This window comes from Aythya marila (genome assembly GCF_965140915.1).
Source record: "Aythya marila genome assembly, chromosome: 5".
Lineage (NCBI taxonomy): Eukaryota > Metazoa > Chordata > Aves > Anseriformes > Anatidae > Aythya > Aythya marila.
In genome coordinates, this window is record NC_139046.1 from 26,672,562 (window position 1) to 26,692,462 (window position 19,901).

The window sequence follows — 19,901 nt, forward strand, 5'->3', positions numbered from 1 at the left end:
GAGATTCTCACTGTATGTAAGAACAGCCTTTTACTGGTTAACTTCACATTTTCATTCCTCGGTTTGCTTTACATTGTCATTGCAAAGGATCCTGAGGCCTTAGAGGTGGCACTTCTTTTCTCAGATAGCCACACTTAAAATAGACAAGCCTTTCAGCATAAGTTTCTGGGGCAAGGACTTAGGCAACAGGGAGCTTTTCCTTCAACAATTAGCATTACCAGAGAACTGATGTTCATCTGATTTTCCAAAGCCCAGAAAATCATGAAATGTTTTATTTTAAAAAATGTTAGAAGTATTTAGGCATTGTCACAAGAAATCACGTTCTGAAATATTTTTGCTATTGCAGCTGCTATTTAATAAAATGCAAATGATAAGTAACGTGTCTCTAAGCACAGAAAATGGGAAACTTATTTTTTTTCCCTTGCAAAACTTTAGAGCCATCAAGCATATTTAGCCAAGAATTTGTGACATTGCCATCAAGCTAAACCTTAATTTACTAATTCATAGCTAAGAGCAAAGGTTCTGTTTGGAGCTGTTGAGCTGTTACATTTTCTTCCCAAGGATTTCTACAAGAGAATGCACATGTATGAGTGGGAAGGGATGTCAGGGCAGCTGGATAGATAAAGAGCTGCTTTCTTTCAGCTGTTCCTGCATAACTACTGCTCTGCCCCAAACAGGGCAGTGCACACAGCTAGGAATGAACAGACAAATAAGCCAATATGCAGGGTCACCGTAAGGTTATATTTTTATAGCTATTTCATCCCAGAGGATCATAACTGTAAAGGTTGCATACATTGGCAAGTCCCACCGCTGCTGCTGAAACCCAGCTGCCTGCTGCAGAGGAAGTGTTCAGCTGCATGAAATGGCGACACTGATTTGCAGTCAGGAGCACAGGTGTCTGAATATTCCTGGGGAAGCATAATTGGGTGAAGAATAATTTCGGAGCACCGTGCTGTGGCTGCTGAATTGGGATCCCTCTGGGCTTCAGCAAGGAGCGAGACTTTGCGGTGAGGGCAGACAGCTCTAACCCAGTACTGGTGTGAAGAGGCAGCAGGCTTTACAGACAGCTAACACTGTTGCCTGCATGGGGGCTGTCCTTGCAGGTGGCCACCAAAACTGTGAGCTGGTCTTAGCGTGCAGCCCCCAAATAGCTCACCATCACCCCCCCCCCCCCCGAGGCAGCAGCTCTGAGTGCCACAAGCTGCCCAAACTGCAGCATCAATCAAGTGCCAACAGCAGAGGGCAAGGATGTCAAAACATAATTTGTGCTGATGGGAGGAAGCTGCTGGCTGAAATCTTGGGAGCCTGTTGCCTTGAGAAATATCTGAAAAAGAAGTTGCATCAACCGGTCTGGGGAACGAGAATAATCCTGGAGGCTGTCCAAGGCGAGGTGCGTGGCACCAAGTGCTGGCTCAGCTTCTAGCGACAAGGTGACTGTCTGCTCACCTTGATGCCACCTTACCAATAAGGAATAATTTACTTAGAGATGCTGTTTGTGGGCAACAATAATACCTTAATTTTCCTGTAGCTTTCCATTGAGGTTTGTAGTGTAATTTATAAATAGCAATTAGAATGGGTCTCCAAGTTGCTTGTTAGATGCATTTTTAGATTGGGTCATGATTGGGTCATTACATTAAAGTAGAAAGGATGAAAGGACTTGTCTAAAATCATATGATGAATTATTGGCAAACCAATAAGAAAATCCTGACTTTTTTCCTTCAAAGCGTTTGTGTATGTGGTGACAAACGTAGCTACTGCCATGTACAAAGACATCTAATGAACTGTTAAAAAGCACGATACAGCTACCATAAAAAGTCAAAACGCTTTTTATTGTTCACTGTTAGTGAAAATACAGCATATTACACATGGAAACAATGGTGCATTCATGCGAACACACAGTGTGGAAGGGCTTATATACTACAAGTTTTAATTACCCAGCTAGGGTTTGTTTGTTTTTCAGTATATTTTCATGGTTATTCTGCTCATCACAACAGACTTTGTTTGTTATTGATCCGGACGTGTATGCAAGTACGAAGCAGTGAAGGAAGGTTACAAAGCCTATAGGACTGCGTGCCTCTGCTGTGGCTCGTGAGAAATGCAGGAACACGAGCAGGTATGCTCCTCTATCTGGGATGCATTGAGAGCATTTTGGAGGAAGGAAAACACATTTTTCACGGCTTATCAGCATACTCCCCAGCTTATTAAAGAGAAGCAACATATTCCTACCCAGCCCACATAACTTGATGGGTTTTACCAAAACAGTGGCTTCTTGTTGCAGCTGCTGGGCAGTCAGTCCAGCACTACGATCCTGGTGGAGAAGTCATGGCATCCTTTCTTAAGGCACCTATTAGCATAGGATCTCAGCACTGATCTCGGGGGCTGTTGCTGCAGCTGGAAAACAACTGACACATTAGGCTGATTAATCCCTGTAGTAATTCCATTAACCTCCTTAATGGAGTTATAACATGGATGAATTTACCCCTCTGCAGCAATGCGAGAGAATTGCCCTGGAGAGCCGGTAAATACGGTGTGGCAGGGATGTCTGAGGTAAATTTTTTCTTTTTTTCTTTTTTTTTTTGTTTTAGTGCAAGGTGAAGCATGCTGATCAACTGGAAAACCTCCCTGTCCTCTGGGATGTTGAGCTCCTCACAGCATTAATGGTTCAGGGGGCTCAGGCACACCTGAAGGGCTCCTGGCACCCCAGCACCTCACCAGGCGTGCGGTTCCCTCTCTCCCTCACACACACAGCCTGATGATACATACAGCTTCTCAGACACCGCCTTTCTTTTCACCTTGGCGATTTCCTCTCCCTGCACCTCTCTGCCTGAGGCTGATTTATCTGCTCGCTGCTCCCTGCCAGGAGGGCAGCCTGGCCTGGGCCGTGTCCCCAGGCACAGGAGTGCTGACAGCAGGCAGCAGAGCTGCAGTCCTGGCGCGGGCTGTGCAGGGAGCAGGTCGAGGCAGAAATGGAGAAATGCTGGATTTCTCTCTATTTTCCTCCTGCTTTCCTAGCCTGTAGAGAGAAGGTTTTCGTGCTGCCATAGCCTGGTGCCTCACCTGCTCCTGTGGTGGCTCGACCGCACCGCAGCTCTGTCAGGAAAGGCTTCTCAGTGCTGGAAAGCTACCTCAAGTTTGGCAGAGCCGAAGGCACCCTGCAAGCCCGTCCTGAGGAGCAGAGGCTGTTTGTGCAGCTCCCACAGCAGCCCAGGCCCTCTGAAAGCTCCCTTACGGCCTGTCCAGGGGCACACATGGCAGCTGAGGGGGCTGGGGAGCCGCGGGGGGGCCTGGCCGGCTTCTCTGCGAGTTCAAAGCCTGTTGTCGCGTTCGCAGGTGCAGTGATGGGGCTACTAAGCTGCAGTATCTCTTCATCTACGTGGTTTGTGATCTCCGTGTTAATACGCTGAGCTGATTCTGCCCGATTGCCAGCCCCTTCCTCCCACGGAGGCCGCGGTGCCGAGGGAAGGGGTGGCCCAGCTCCTCGGCGATCCCGCAGGCAGGGGGAGAGCAGGGGAGGTGTTGCCCGCATGGGGTGCGTGCATGCAGGGTTATTTCCCTTTCTGCCTACGGTAGTCGCTTCCCACATTCAGCACGGGGATGAGAAGTCCTAGCAGCCACCTCTTGCCGAAGACCTCCCGCAGGTTCTCCCTCCAGGGCCGGGCTCTCACCACCACCCCTTTCCGCACCTGGTACCGCGTCTGCCCCCGTAAGATCAGCAGCATCTGGTGGCAGCAGAAGCCGGCGCAGGCCAGTCCGATCCCAAGCCAGAGGTAGAGCATGAGGATGACAAACATCTCAGAGCTGAGGAGAGCTCCTGCGGACCAAGAGGCAGAGAGAGAGTCAAAGAAAGGCTTTAGGCACCCCTCATGTGTCAGCGTCACACGCAGCCCCGAGAAGCTGGCTGGCCCTATTTAGCAGCCGTACCGGTGGCGAGTTAGGAGAAAGGCAGGGTGGTTACTCTAACTACACAAAATTGTTTTCTTTGTAGTGCCTTTATTCAATGAACCCCACCGGGGAAGTACTAAAATAGTGACGGTCTCTGTAGACTTCTCCCTTTGCTGTTAATGTGAGGATCTGGATTGCAGGGGCAAACTCAGCCAGAAGTGAAAAGCATTTTATAAGAATTCAGCTCTATTTTGAAGAATGATTAAATTATTTAGGGGTCTGCCTGCTGATCAGAGGGAATCTGGAAAGCCTAGATTCCTTTTGAAGGGAGACGTGGGTCCTACAGCAAGTAGATGCTTCCAGAAGCCTTACTGTGTGCGTCAATACTAGACAGAATGAATTGGAGTTCATCACCATACCTACGTACAATCTATCTATCTACCTACCTATTCTATATATAATATATATATACATAATACATAAGATGATTAAAAAAAAATCAGTAATGACTTTCCTACCATCGTGCAAATGCAATTTGCATATGAACACAAGAAACTGAACAGAAAACTTCAAAATGCTATCCAAATTCCTTTTTTTTAAAGCTGCTGCCAGAATGCTCCAAATATTTTGTAGACCTAAAACTCTTAATTCAACAGTTTTTGTTGTGTGTGTTTATGCTGAATGTATTTATATAAAAATATTCTGTGGGCCCTTTCCTCGGCAATGATTTTAGAGCTCCTTCTGGAAAATAAGTATAATAGCAGTTATCACCGAGTGACCTTTTGGTGTGTAGGCAGATCTAAACCCATTGAAATAATATCCTCTCTGTGTGCGTATGACTGAGTACACACATATTTTGTGTATATTGATATATTATTAAACACCCGTATTTGCACACAGGCACACAAAGAAAACGAAATATGTGTCACTACGTGAACAAATAGCTGGTATTATCTCTCTGGTTCCCTTGAGGTTAAAAATGAAAAAGCTGCTGCCTGCTGCCTTCCCTCTGGAGGAGCGTGGGGCTGGTGTGAGCTCTGGTCACCCCACGCCGGCGTGAGTCCCCCTGTGTTCCCAGGAGAGACGTGCTGCTGGAAAAGGGACTGCGTGCCAGGGGAGGTGTGCATGGCTGCTTTGGGTTTTAAATCAGTAACAGGGGCCTGGATAGGTACCTCTTGCTCCTCTTACACAGAAGGCCATGGTAGGCAGCGTCACCTGGCTCTGTGGTCCGTGAATCCCAGCCTCTCCAGCTGGCAGTGTGGGCAGTGAGTGGCTGGGGCTGACCCGTGATGGGCCCTCACACTTTGGGCTCGGCCAGCAGGCCCCTCTGAGGATGATTCGTAAGGACACTGACTACAGCCTTGAGCTGTCAGAGACTGTTCTCACTTGAAAAAGGCACCGGAGTCATTCAATTTTCATTCTAAATGCAGAGTCATCTTTCCCTTCTCATTAGATCCCATTCAGCTCAGTGGGCTTCGTGTGCAATATGGCACGGGGAGAACAACCCCCCTAGGATGATGACAAATCCTCAGACCAATTCTGTCGGAATAACTTAGGGCATCAGATGGGAAGTCCAGAGCCAAATTTGGGTTTCTCTGCCCTTCTTTTGCTGGACCTGAGCGTGACAGGCATGTGTTCCCTTCTGCAGCTGACATTCAGATGGGATGTAGAGAGAGACAGCTATTTTCTTTAGAGCCTTTGGAAGACAGCCTTAAGCTTTATTTCTATGAGCTGCTGAAATTCAACATCAAGTAAGTAATTACCCTTGTTTTTCTCCTTGCAAATATTAAGCATATCTCAGACATATTTTCAGATATGTGAATTTTTTAACCTGGTTTTCAGGTTGCCCACAGAAAGCATTTCTTTGTGGCTCCAATCTGACCTGTATTTACAAAAGTACTCCCCGTTTGTCCCTCCTCACCATGGTCCATTTTAGTCTTGGATTCACTTTTGCTCTAACTGACCTGATGTGATCTCGAGCTTATTGCCATACATTATCTTTGGCAGAAAAGCTGAATCACAAGCTGAAATTATAGACTCTGGGTCAGACTCCGAATTTCATGCCTGAGCACAGTCTGGGCAGAACAAGCCAAGTGAAAATTTTCCCAGCATGGAAGCAGGGATCACTCAGTTGACACAAGACCAGCAGACTCACCTTTTGTCCTCTTTCACTCTTCCCCAGTGTCAAGGGCACGCTGGAGAAGAGGAAAGGTAAATTTTTTTCTTTGTTATAGCAATGCTCTGTTTGGATCCTACCACAACCCATAAGTTATGTTAGCTGCATAAGAGAAAGACTACGTGGACAATCCTCCCTGGCTGTGTTTCTTTTTCCTGAACTGGATGTTGAATGTGCTGGGGGGAGCCCAGAGGGCCCTTCCTCCCCAGGAGCCAAGACACCACTTGCCTGTGTATTGCTGCATGCTCTCACCCTGGCCGAGGCAGAAATTGGGTGGGATCTGGGTGCTGGTGCCTCTTGAGGGCATCCAAGCTCCCTGCCCTGTCGTGTCCCACTCAAACACTGCCAACGTGCTGTTGTTGGCACTGCAATTGCTGACACCAGGGCTGGGGCACTTCAGTGGCTCTTCAGGCACACACCAGGACCCAGCTCGGTGCAGATGAGCCCAGAGAATCAGGGAGAGAGAACTAATTCCTTGATAATCTCCTCCCACATCCCTGCTCCCCTTTCCAGGCTGATGTGCCGAGCAGAGCTTAGGCACTGGGGAAAATCATGCCCAGTGTTTTTAATGTTACCGAAGCTAACATTATTCACAAAAATTCTTCTACTTGGAAAAATGACTCCATAAAAATGTCATGGCAGGATTTCGTGTTTATTGTCTCTCGGTGATTACCATGACAAATCTGCTCATTTGCCAAGTAGAGAGATATTTGTTTGTTTTCAGACGGCAACCCTGCAAACCCAGCCTGGAATCCAAAAAGCAAGCTGGGGCTTCTCTGGCTCTTGTACCACCAGCAATGGAGATCCCACACTCAGATCATAATCAACACTTCTGGTGGTGGTGCATGAGCCAAAACAGACTCGGGGCCCTTCTTACTGAGCTCAGCTGAATCTGCAAGGCTAAAATATATGGAGTACCTATTTTAGGCTAACGAAAGCTGATCTGAGTGTGCTAGGCATGAGCTGCGTGTGGGGGAAAATGACATTTTTCTGCTGTCACTTTCGGGACAGAATAACAGTCTACGCTGTCTGCGGAGTCGCTTCTCCCAGCTCGGGTTTTATCTAGCTCTTAGGTTTGGACAGAGAAAGGGAGGAGGTTGGAGAGTTTGGGGGCACGTTGACAGGTAGAGAGATGAGGCTGGGAGAGCACGGGAAGAGTTATGGGAGCAGAATCAGGAGGAGGAAGGGGGAGACTTCAGGAAATTCACAGGAGGGCAGGAAGAGAGGGGAAATCAGGAGGAGAAGGGGGGTAAGGGATGGTGAGAGGAAGAGAGTTTTGCTTTGGCTGCAGAGCTCTTCCAGAGAACAGGCAGAGAGGATTTCTCCTGGTTCTCTCTGGATCTGTGTCCCAGTCTGAGCTCAAGAAAGAGATAGCTGATCACATCACATTTATAAACTCCCCACTTGGTCTCTGTTGCCTGAACCCAAATTCTCCGCACTGGGAAGACGGCAAGGTCTCAGTAAGTTTGTGCTGAAGGGAGACAGGAGATGGGTGATGGTGAGTGGAGTGAGGGTGTGAACCTGGATGGAGAGAATGGGAATATCTCTGCTGGGATATGGGGGATCTGCAGACTTGCAGGCTGTGAAAACCCACAGACCCGCCACCCCTGCCCGTAGGACAGGCAGAAGGTTCCCCTCACCTACAGTACCTGCAATGAGTGAAATCTCCCTCCTCTGTCTCAATGCAACGCTCCCTGGACAACAGACAGCCCTATTCCATCACCGGCCAGCTGGTTATGGGGTGTTTTCCAGCGTCTAACCCATTACAAACAGGGCTGCAGCTGTACCCTAGAGTGGGTCCCAGCCTCTATTTCAAAGCACAGTCCTGTGCAAAGTGTCCCTAGCCGCTAAGAGGGGTTTGCTGAACACAGGCAGTTCTCCCACGCGCCCATTCCCCCCTTTAGCAGCCCCACACACAGCCACCAGGGAAAGAGCACGTCCCCCTGCCCCGGGGCCCTGCTCCCACCTCCTTACCTGAGAAGAACTGGCTGATGGAGTGAGGCAGGAGGGTGAGGAAGGCCAGCGGGCTTGCGAAGGACATGGAGAGTGCCGCAGAAATGTAAGCCATGCCTGCCACCAGGGAGTCGAGGCAAGCCAGGGAGGTGTAGAGGCAGAACATGATGAAGTTCCGCATGTTCCTGCTCCCGATGCAGTTCCCTGTGAAGAAACAGTGGTGGTCATGCCTCTGGGTGACTCTGGCACACAGTCTACAGAAGTGAGTGCTGGGCAGGGCTGAGCCAGGGGACCTGCTTCCAGCCAGCCAGTCCGCCACCACTTCGGCTCCTTCGCCCAAGTTTAAGCCCTTGCCCGAGTCCTCGGGGGAGCTCTGGATCACGAGGACGTAGTTGCCCAGGGCATTAGCTGAGAGGAAGAGGAAGAGGGCCCCATGCAGCAGAGCAGGAGAGAAAAGTGGGGTGGTGGAAGGGTCTCTGAACATGCTGGGGATGAAGAGAAAGATCTGGAGGACGAAGGTCACTAGGGAGATGCACAAGAAGTAGGCTGGAGCAACAACATTGAGCAACCTGAGAACTAGCATTGCGGATTACGTTCCTGCAGGGGAGAGCGAGGAGAGGACGAACATCACCGCTCCGGCCGCACACTTCATCCTTCCATTTCCAGCCGGCTCCCCGGCCCCGCTCGGCTCCGGGAAATGCCCCGGGGGGGGGCAGCTCTCCCTCGCCGCCTCCCCGCGGCCCCGGGACCAGCGGGCAGCCCCCGGGCACCCCCGGGCAGCCCCCGGGCGGCGGCCGCTCCCCGGCCCCGGTGGGCTGCGGGGGCCGGAGGGGCAGAGCCGGCGGCTCCGTGTGCCTGCTCGCCGAGCAGAGTCCCTCTGCCAGGCAGGGTCAGTTTTGGTATTGCATGAGAGGAAAAAAGGTGGTGCTGGAGGAGGGGGGAGTGAGCCGGGAGGGGAGGGTTGGGGATGGGGGGGAGGAGGAGGAGTAGGGGAGGGGGGAGAGGTTGCTCTAATCCACTGCAATACGGATCAAATCCGATGCTCTAATTTATCCTTTAAAGCCACGGATCTACAGATTACCTCTCTGACCGCTGCCCTGCTCTGCACGAAATTAGAAAACGCTCCGAACAGCTGGGCAAGTGCCGCCCGGCTGCAACCTGCGGCGCCGGGCTACCGAGCCGGGGCGGCCCCGCAGCCGCAGCCTCGGCTCCGGCCGGGCACGGAGCATCTCCGGCGGCATCCCGGGCTCCCCGGGGCTCCCCGGGACTCCCCCGTCGCTCCCCCGGTCCCCCGGGGCTCAGCCGGCACCCCGCGGAGGCAGGAAAGGCCGGGGACCGGGGGCAGCGCGGAGCCAGCCCGGCACCCCCGGCACCCCCCGCCGGCTGCCCAGGGGTCTGCAGAGCCCCGGCGGCCCGGGGGGGGGCTGGCATCCGCCGCACGCCGCCACCTTGCGGTCCCCTTGTCCCCGGCGAGGCTGTCTGGCACCCCCGGAGCCGCCGCCACCGCCTCCGGCCACGCCGAGCCCCCCGCGGCAGCCGCCCCTGCCCCATGTCCCCCCTCCGTGTCCCCCCCGTGTCCCCGCCGCCCCCCGGCCAGCCCCACCGGCTCCGGGCTCCCTCCCCCGGTGCCCCCCAGCTGGAGCCAGCACCTGAAACAAGGGGAAATTCGGGGGGCAGGGGGGTGTCCCCGCGGGTCCGAGGCCTGCCTGGGTTTGCGGGACCCCCCCGCACCGAGCAGGGTGGCTGCCAGGCAAGGCTTGGGGTGGCACGGTGCTGGTGGCAGCAGTGCAGGCACGTATTTCCCTCCGGCAGCTGCATGCCCTCGGCCCCCTGTGCCCACCCACGCAGCCCCGGTGCCGTCTCCACGGGCACTGTGCACAGCCCCTCGCTCTCCCGCACACCCACACGCTGCAGCCAGCAGCTCCGGGGGGGAGCATCCCCGGCTCCCTGCTCAGAAGAGCCGCCCGAGGCAGGGGAAGGGGAGCGAAGAGGGCAGGGAGGCTGCAGACAACATTTCTGGAGACAGTCAGGCTCTGCACTGGTCAAAAGTCAAAAAAAAAGGTGGCTTTAGACAAATCGTAGGTCCTAGGCTTACTGTCCGACCCCTCAGCACACCCAGTAACAGGCTCTGCTTCCCCAGGAGAGACTCCCCCTTTGCCTGAATATAGAGAGCAAAATTAAAACGTGCTTCGTGTTGCATTGTCTAAGACCTGGAGGAGAGAGGGGCTGTGTTTGTCTCCTGCACGTGCAACAGCATCAGGTCGGTGGCAGCAACCAAGTTCAAGGGGCCTTTATCAGAAATATTTTTTTCCACCAGATAACTTTCACGAATCAACATTTCTGAGAAAAACAGTGGCAATAAGAAAAGCAAGCACAAACCAAGCCTGTAGGCACCGGCTCTGCAGTGACAAGCAGCTAAGAGACACCTTCGGCAGAACTGGAGGTAAAGCTGCTCCGAAGTAATCTAGCTCTCACTCCCACCTCCCTCATTCTCCTGTCACGACTACTGAGAATAAAAATCCTCCAATATTCCCTCAGCTCATCAATTTAAAGTAGAGTGAGCCTTGCAATAAAGATACGTGACCCAGCCAGGATTTTATCTTTCAATAATTAGGCAGTGTTTTCTCCATATTTTAACAGCTTACATCAAAATAATAATAATAATAAAATAATAAAACCACCACAGAAATCTTTTCATGTAATGAAAAGCTCTTAGACTGAAGGGACTGCATCTCATGAAAGCAATTAATCTTCCCTGTATAGGGAGCATAACAAGCTGCAGACAAAGGAAGGAAGGAAGGAAGGAAGGAAGGAAGGAAGGAAGGAAGGAAGGAAGGAAGGAAGGAAGGAAGGAAGGAAGGAAGGAAGGAAGGAAGGAAGGAAGGAAGGAAGGAAGGAAAGGGTGGTGAAGAGAAGAGAAGAGAAGAGAAGAGAAGAGAAGAGAAGAGAAGAGAAGAGAAGAGAAGAGAAGAGAAGAGAAGAGAAGAGAAGAGAAGAGAAAAGAAAAGAAAAGAAAAGAAAAGAAAAGAAAAGAAAAGAAAAGAAAAGAAAAGAAAAGAAAAGAAAAGAAAAGAAAAGAAAAGAAAAAGAAATCTGCCTTCCACTGGAATAGAAAAATGGTGAAGCAGTTTATCCCCCACATTCTCATTAAAATGCTCCTGCAAATTGCTGCTTATGATTTGTCACTGTCAAAATACTGGCTTCATATTTTAGAATATAGTAAAAAAAAAAAAATCCTCATTCAGTGCTGTTGTGTTGATATGATGAGATGTTGGCAGGATGGGGGAGCGGTTGTCTGGGAATGAATTTGCTTATTCACGTGGATGTGTATGCATAAGAGAGAGATCAGTAAATAAGGAGATTAGCACAAGGAGTAAGTGAATAATGAGAACAGTAGTTAATCTGGAGCAAGCATTAAAAAGTAGCAACATTTGCTGCAGGAATTTGATTTTTTTTTCTGCTGTGAAATCAGTGTCATGAGAGAGCTGGGATGTGTGACACTCAGAAATGTTAGCTCCTTATTCCTTCTCTGGGGAGACAGACCCAGGAGATGGAGTACTTCCCCATCCTGCTTTCAGCTGCAGATAAATCATGCCAGCCCTGCGTTAGGACTTTCCTGTATTTCCAGTAGCGTAGGGATCAAGCTACATGCCTGTCTCTGGAAAACCTTGACAAGCGAGCATGAGGAACACCTGTAAGAACAAAGTGTTGTTATTACCAGCTGTGCGGATGTTCTCCAGAAACCGGCACAGCACACTGCAGCCCCAGCCCTAATGCTGCTGAGTCTCAGCTCTCTGCTCTCCCCTGCTGCCCATGTGTCTGGAGGGGGTTTCTCTGGGATGGACCTTTTCCCAACATTCCCCTTGAGCAAGTGGGGTGGGAGGCCACCAGCAGAATCTGTGCAGTTGTCAGCTGGCTGGTGTTTTCATCTTCCAGCTCAATAACTTGGGCTACACTTGGTCACGATGACTGGCAGATGAATGTCTTGGTGGCTTGGTCCCCGGGTCCCCTGGTTCCTTGTGCTCAGCCTTTTTAAGCAAAATAAAATGCAGTTCCAGTCAGTTCCGTGCTCTGATACACCTTACTTAACTTCTTTCAAGGTCTCGCTTTAAATTGCATCCCAAATTATGTATCATTTCTTCCATCTCAAAAAGTGCATCGCTTCAGACAGCCCCATTAGTTTAGCATTCAAGTTGCAGCCTAATGGTGATTTTTCTCTAAAATGAGCAAGTTAATATCTGCTATTTGCTGTGATAGTTTGGAAGAAATGAATGCTCTCTGTGGTGAACCCAATGGTGCTTGCTTTAAATTATCATTTAAATATAAACCTTTTCAAGTTCTTGTGGGCTTTTTTTTTTCTTTTTTTTCTTTTTTTTTTTTTTTCTTCTCCTTTTCCAGTTAGTTAACTTTCAAGATGTGAATGCCTGCAATGTCTGGAGAGGTTTCCTCTTCGGTTAGGTAAAGTTGAATGGTCATGAAATGTAGCAGGAGAAGCCTGATGTCTTCAATCTAGCAATAAAACAAATACAGCATGGTTGGCAGCAGAGCTGAATGCTTTTACGCTGACCAGCTTCGGATCTGTCTAGGTGGCAACTTGAACACTGAGAGAAAGAGGGGGCTCCGTCCTTTCCTCGCTCAGCTCTTGGCTATACTGCTGAGGGTGTCAGGATGGACCTCAACTCCCTGAATTAAGAAGCTAATACCAAGCTCCTTCTCACAGTGAGAAACGCCCTTCAGAAGCCAGCTCAACCATCTGTCCCAGTGCCTCTGTCTCCTCGCCCCAGGCATACACGTCCCTTGTGGAAGAGGGTCTCACCAGGCCCTGAAGATGTCTGTGATGGGGATCCTCCACCACGCCCAGGCGATCCATCCAGTTCATTGTTATCCTTTCAGATTTTCTGCCTACCTAACTCGAAATTCCCTTGTGTGAATTTAAGGCTGTAGTCCTTATTGTATTCCCAGTGGATACAGAAGATAGACAATTAATTTGCTCTCTGTGATGCCTACATGAAAATGGCTACCCTGAAGCTACCTTATTCCCTCAGTCTTCCCTGTTGGGTTGTGTTTTGGAAAACTCTGAAGGAGCCTGAAGGACCTGGGGTGTCGTGTCTGAGAGCTGGGGGCAGCCAGCCCTGAAGTCGGGCAGCTTGACAGTGTAGGTTTCCGTAGCCAGGTTTTAATCATTTTGATCTAGATTGCCAGTTGTGCTGCATCAGTTGTGCTGGGGATTTCAGCGAGGAGGACACTTATTAACAAGGGAAGAGACGGTAACTAAGCAGCTGACAGATGGTCATGACTTTAACACCCTGTCAAGCGCATGCTGTATCTGAAATTATGACTTGAGCACTTCTGCTGAACCTCTTTTTTTTCAGCTCCCATCTGGGTAATCTTCACCTGCCCTCCCCTTCTCCTTTCTTCAAGGACGACGTTGAGAAAGAGAGGGGCTTTCACACAGCCATGCTTCCTGCCTCAGCGTGCCAAGCTTTCCCCAGGTTAATTCAGCTGTTGTTTTCTCACTACAAACCTCCCAGCTTATGATTCAGTGTAAAAGTAAGCTGGGAGGTAATGCCTGATTGTGCAAGGCATTTAGGCAGAGACATCTTATGATTCAGATAGTGCCATACATTGAAAACTAAGCCAGACATTTCTAAAGTAAATGAGCAAATAAGCTGCCACCTAAAGACATATCCATGGCTTGCTGTATCTTTGTATTTGAAGGAGACATTTTCAGGCCAATAATCCATGTGAATGAAGAGGAGAAAGGGAAAGGAAGAAAAAAATGCATCTAGATCCCCAGTCTTTCAAAAGTGCTTGATCACCACCTCCTCCTGAGACAACACCCTACAGCAAATGGATTCCCAGCACTTAAGAAGACAGAGTAAAAGGGTTATTGACAAAGGGTCAATTGCCTCCAAACGAAGAATGTGCTGTTGAATAGACTGTAATAGAAGTTTTATGTCTGTTGAGCAAACCCCACCTTCCGAATGGCAACCCACAGCACATTTGTCACTTATGCCACAAAGTCCACAGCTCAGGCAGCCTGAGCAGTGCGAGCACCAAGGATATATTTAGGCAAGGAAAAAAAAAGACTGCTTTCTGAGATGTGTCAGCTGCCGTCTTCTAACCCACGGGGTTTAAACAGGTCTTGGTGCTGAAGGTACAAGGACAAGCCATTCTTCAAAACATTAGCTCCTTTGCTTCTTCGTACTCTGCATGACATGACAATGGTCACATTCCTCTGGTGCTAGCAGTGACAACCTCACACTCATTGAAGAATACAAAGCTCTTGCCACAAAAAAATCAGAGCATTCACTGACACTGTCTCATCCTGTGTGAAAGTTCTTACACATCTCCCTGCTATTCCTGAACTATCTCCCTCATTCCCAGAGTCATATAAATATCTAAATATCTTTCCCAGGGGAGCAGACGAGAAAGGCTGCACAGCCAGTGAGGTTCTGGTGGGTTGTAATACTTTGTTGTTGATGATAATCTGGGCACTTGGCTGCTCTAACTGGCCCAGGCAATGGTACCTGGCCCCTTTGAAACAAGGGTACTGTCACGATGTATGATACATCCCGATGTGTAAGGAAAGCTGTTGCAAAAATCATCATTTGGTTTATTTGTTGCTCCCTGGTGGTGTTGGGAAACAAATTTTTGCACTCCAGTAAAGTTCAGTATGCCAGCAGGAGAAGATATTGATGATATTTGGGCAGCAAGCACTACACGAGGGAGGACGCTTTTAGACATGAGCTCAGGGCTGATGTCCCAGGGGAAGGAATAGGCACTGACTTGCCTGGTGGTAGTGCACCCACTCCTCCATCCCACTGGCCCTGCAGGTGCCCCCAAGCCCTATCCCCATAATGGACCAGGGAATGCCCCATAAGGGACTCCAGATCCTTCCCTGCAGGTGCCTGCAACCGACCCCTTCATAAAACCCCTTCATAAACCCTGCACACAATGCTGCTCAGCACCAGGTAAATGCCTGAATGCTTTAATAAAGGAAAAAAAAAATGTAGAAAAAAAAATGTTTCACTGCTTGGGCAGTGAAAAAAAAAATAAGGGCAGGCAAAAGGAAGGACAAGAGAAGGGGGCAGTGCTGTGGAAATTTCTTCCTGCAAAGCTCTGAGCATCCTCTGCAAGTGTCGGGTGCTCTTGAATCCCCATCATCCCAGCACTGTTCAGTACCAGACATTATACCCTGACAACAAGGTGTCCCCCTGGGCCTCCACAGGAATCTTTTTGTTGCTTTCGAGACACTTTGTCTAGCAGGATAGCAGGAAAAGCGCACAATAAAATGTCTCCTTTTGTTTAAGCTGACTGATTTGAAGCTCCTGAGTAATAAAGCTCAAGCCTAGTTGGTGTTCCCATATCCAGGTGAATACTGCAGCACGAAGAGGTGGCTGGCCAAGCTGCCTTTGTGCTGGGTCACTCCCAGACCTGGAAGAACAGCTCCTAAAAATAGTGAATTAAAAGCAAAAAGCAAGCAAACAAACAAAAATACACCCATAAATGCAGCTAATTGCAGGAGAGAATTCAAACCCAAATTAACTGGCGTGAATTTGGTGGCCATCTTGAGCAATCTGCTGTCAGCAGGAGCAGTTGCTGCTCCAGAAGTTGTGCTCTGCCCTTTGCAGGGGCGGCATCTTTCTCCCCCCCTGCAGCCAGCTGCCTGGCCCTCCTGTGCCACAGTCTGCTGCTGCCGAGCACTGAATCACATCTGCATCATGCACATCCAGGTGCAGGAGCCCTCGTCTTCATTCCTGCTTGTGAAGTGTCAGGCACACCTAGGGAATCCTATAAATAATAAATAACAATCACACATGCACATATTCATAACCAAGTCACTGTTTACATAGTGAATATTCAGCACCCACCAGATGGTTCTTCTTTCGCTGCCTCCAAAATGGAAATGACCAGTTACTAAAGATAAAATATTCCTTCCCTGTTGCTGCTTCCCCAGGGCTCCTACTTGTTGTTCTCTTGCAGAACTGCTGCTCCCTGGAGAAGCAAGCCTTTCAGCCCTGGAAACAGTGAAATCAGATCTGAAATATGAAATGTTTCAGCAAGAGCTGCAGATAAATGAACACAGTGTTAAATCAATTCCAGAAAATAGACTTGGATTAATCCTCCTGCCTGCCGCAGCGGTGTTCTGGGAGAAGTGATCTCCCTCCCTGCTGCCGCACGGCTGCTGCCTGGCCATGAAGATGCTCCTCCAGCAGGTCTGTGAGAGCAGTCCCTAAATGACTTTGGCTCTGCAAAAATGCTAGCTATCACCTAGTGCACTGCATGCCCTGGATATAATTGCAGTCTTCTTCCTAACCACTACCCCAGCTACCGTGCAGGTGGCGATGATTTTCAGTGAACACTCGCTGTATGGAGGGCCAGGTTCTCCCTGCTTAATTCCTGCCCGCTCCAGGGTGTGCCTTTTCCATTTGGGATTCACTGCCTAAAATGCACTCACAGCACCGGGGGCTGAGCCAGACCTGCAGCCACCTGCTGACCAAGTCAAACGCCATCCCGCCCACTGCCCTGCCCTGTCCCCGTGTGTCCTGTGAAGGGGCTGCTCCTGCCCCAGGCCACTGATGGCTTTGTATGAAAGGCTCTGGGCTCAAACTCCGGCAGGTGCAGGAGGAGCACTTGGCTTTCTGAGCACACATTTAAGCACTGGATGTGGTGCAGAGGAAGGGCTGTTATCCCCCCCAGCCCAGTGCCCACTGGAAGGGGTTCCTGCAGCACCCCTGAGTAGGTTGAAGTGTCAGACTTCTGTCCATCCCCACCTCTGGGTACCTCTCTGGGCACCTCTCTGTCCCTAACTGTGATCAACAGCATCTTGTCCTGGAGATCTGCCTTGATGGCAGGAACCACCTTATGTGTCTGGTATCAAAGGAAGCCCTTAGCGCTGCTTCGACGAAGCTCAAGGTCAGGCTGGCGGCCACGTTTCAAGGGCAACCACACCTCGGGCTGCCTGAAGGGAGGGCACGCTCCTGCCAGGTGACATCCTGCCTGATCCCAGGCTTCCGAGGATCTCCCAAGGCCAGCAGCAGCCCAGGGCCTGCAGAGGTGCCATGGTGTCTGCTCTGTGCACGGCACCTTCGGCCTCCTCCTCCTCCTCACTGGGGAGCAGCAAGGACGGGAAGGATTCACGTCCAAATAGGCGGTGAGGAGCTGCAGGATGGCGCTAAGAAAAACGAATGAAATACGACCAAGCGGTCCCCACGGCAGTGACACTCGGAGGTGTCCCCTTTGCTTCTCCCAGGCTCCTGCCCGGCGGATTTGGGGCGCGCACAGCCGGCACCCAGGCGTCCGAAACGGAGCCCCCCGCTCCGCGCAGGGGCCCGGGGAGGCCGGTAGGTGGTGCTGGGGGCCCGCCGAGCCCCCGCTGCCAGCTCGCAGCGAAACACCACCTCCTCGGGGGCTGGCACGGGCTGGGCACGGTGCTGGGAGCGGGACAAGGCAGCTGGGCAGCAGATTCGGTCAGTGGCTATAAGCAAGCCCCCCCCCACACGCCTCCCCAGGTCGCCAGTGGTGAGGACCTCGCCATCCTGCCCGCAGGAGGACAGAAGGTGCTCCAGATGCGAGTTTTACCCACAGCACTGGCTGCAGCACTTGCCCTTTGCCACAACACAGCTAAATCTGCTCCATCCGGGAGCTTCCCAAGCTTTTGCTTCGCTTCACGGCTTTTCTTGGCCCCTTACAGAGCCTGTGCGCCAAGCTGGAGAGCCTGGGGGAGATTCCCTGGGCAAGGCAGAGGTGAAGACCTCGAGCCTGTTCAGTCAGCTCCTGGCATTTTTAAGCCTCTCCAAGGAAGTGCTTTGGGAGCAGAACATCTCCCGGCCTGTTTGGCCTGCAAGAGTCCCAAAGCAGGGCTGTGGGTTTATCACCAGGCTGCGTCCACCAGCAGTGGCAGTGTTTCTATCGCGGGGTGGCATTGCTAGCCATTAATAGCACGGCACCCACCCACGTTCCCTTCTAGTTTCAGCTATGTAGAGACATCCCCGTGCTTTCCTGGTGTAACTCCAGCCTGACAGACACCACATTTCCTCTTCCTGGTGGTGGCTTCATTTCAGTGCCCATGGGAAGGAGCGGGGGGAGAAAGGAGGTGTAAGGCTCATTAGGAATGAAGTTGATGATAAATTATACACACAGTAAAACCAGTATGAGCAGGGAAATTATCCAATAATTCCTAGTTGATGAACAGGGCTCAAGCACTTGCTGCATGCTCCAGGCTGAGAAGAGGGTGGACGTGGCTGGCGTCTGGGTTGGCACGGCTGGGAGGAGATGTGGTGCCCCCCACACAGCATGCAGGGGAGCTGCAAGGGGCCGTGGGTGCCCAAATTTTAGAGAGCTTCCCTGTCTCTTTCCAGAACTGGGTGTTTGCTGGTGCAGGAAGCCTTGAGCAGGACAGGACACTTCAGGGGGGGCATACTGCTGCTCTCTTAGGCTCTTCTCAAGCTATTTGCAGCCAGCTACATCCAGAACCACAATACCAGTCTGCACAATCCCCTTCCTGACCTTGGCTAGCCCTCTCTTTGTATTTTCTTGTGCTCTTTTTTCACTCTGATTCTATTCTGTCCATAGAGGAAAAGGCCCACAAGACAGTTAGCAAAGATGGTTTTGTGGAGTGTTTCATGTATGAGACAGCCTGTTTAGGGTTAATGACCCTTGGAAAGGACCGTGCTGCTGTGCAGTAGCTAGCTGTGCGGCTGGCAGCTTGGTGTAGCCGGGGAGCACATCAGTGTGCTGTGTCTGCCACGTGCTCCTGGGCAAGCCAGGCATGTGCGCAGGGACACATCCTGCATGCAGAGCTCTGCCTTCAGCCCGAGTGCTAATATGGTTCATTACGTGATGTGCATCTTCCTCGCTGGCTTTCCCAGCTCGGGCTGTCAGCTCACATCTTTCCCCCCTAATCCATTGACATTCTCATTAAAACTACCACCGCTTTTCCCTGGTATCTTCGCAATCAATCTCTCATTGCTTGAAGCATCATCGCAAATGCCATTTCCTGATTAAGAAGGTCAAGTACTCAGAGTGGATCTTCTTCTAGTCCACCAGAAATTACCAGCAGCACCTCCTGACGCAGGGGGGTTGTTTCCCTTACATTTGCAGGAAAGATTTGACTCTGATCTATGACCTTCATTTCAGGAAATTCTGCTTACCTCTCTGCAAGCTCCATATAGCTAAGTATGCATTTTATTCCTCCCTTCCACGCACATGCATAAGAGAGCGAGTTTTTTTTTTTCCATAGAATGAATGGACCCAGCTTCCCATCTGCACATATCAACAGAGCCACAAGCAGGCAGTACACACACCCTGAGCTTTCAGAGCCGACTCTGGCAGGATCTGGGGAGAAAGAAGAGGAACATTTGGTAAGGGTCAGGATGCTGGGGTGGAGAGGGGAAGGCACTGGGCAAGAAGCTGCACCAGCTGCCTGTGGGGACACGGGAGCAGGTGGGGACTCCTGAGAGGAACCGCTGGAGGCAGCACTGGCTGGGAGCAGGGGGCTGAGTGACACTTGTCAAGACAAGCAGTTGTGTTTAAACCACAGCAGTGGCTTGGACAATTTGAGCTGCCCATGCTGAGCCACGCTGCCTGTTGGCGTGGGGCTTGGGGTGGTGGGCAGCACCTCAGGAACACCTCACGTCCCCCAGCCAGCCAAAAAAAGAAGGTCTGGAGCAGTGGAGAAATGCCATGTCTGTGAGCATCGAGCTGCTCTGTCCCGCCAGGCCAGCAATTGTGAAGAGCCAATTAGCATATCTTAATGTAACTGATTAGTGCCTGGTCACGCAGCCTGGGTGGCGGGTGATGTTTGAGGCAGATTTGAAATTACAAGCATGCACACAGCAAACCGCGAGGGAGCCAGCGGTGGGAGAGATGATTTCCCATCTTAGCA

The 19,901-nt window shown here is 50.8% G+C and overlaps 1 protein-coding gene across 1 annotated transcript; it reads right to left on the reverse strand.

Moving 5' to 3' along the window:
• Positions 1-3,294: 3,294 nt before the first annotated feature.
• ZDHHC22 (zDHHC palmitoyltransferase 22) lies at positions 3,295-8,594 on the reverse strand (the record flags this gene model as incomplete). The annotated part of the gene is made up of 2 exons (XM_082760597.1): positions 3,295-3,811; positions 8,033-8,594. The coding sequence occupies 2 exons, from the start codon at positions 8,592-8,594 to the stop codon at positions 3,546-3,548; spliced, it is 828 nt and encodes a 275-aa protein (XP_082616723.1). The 3' UTR covers positions 3,295-3,545.
• Positions 8,595-19,901: the final 11,307 nt, after the last annotated feature.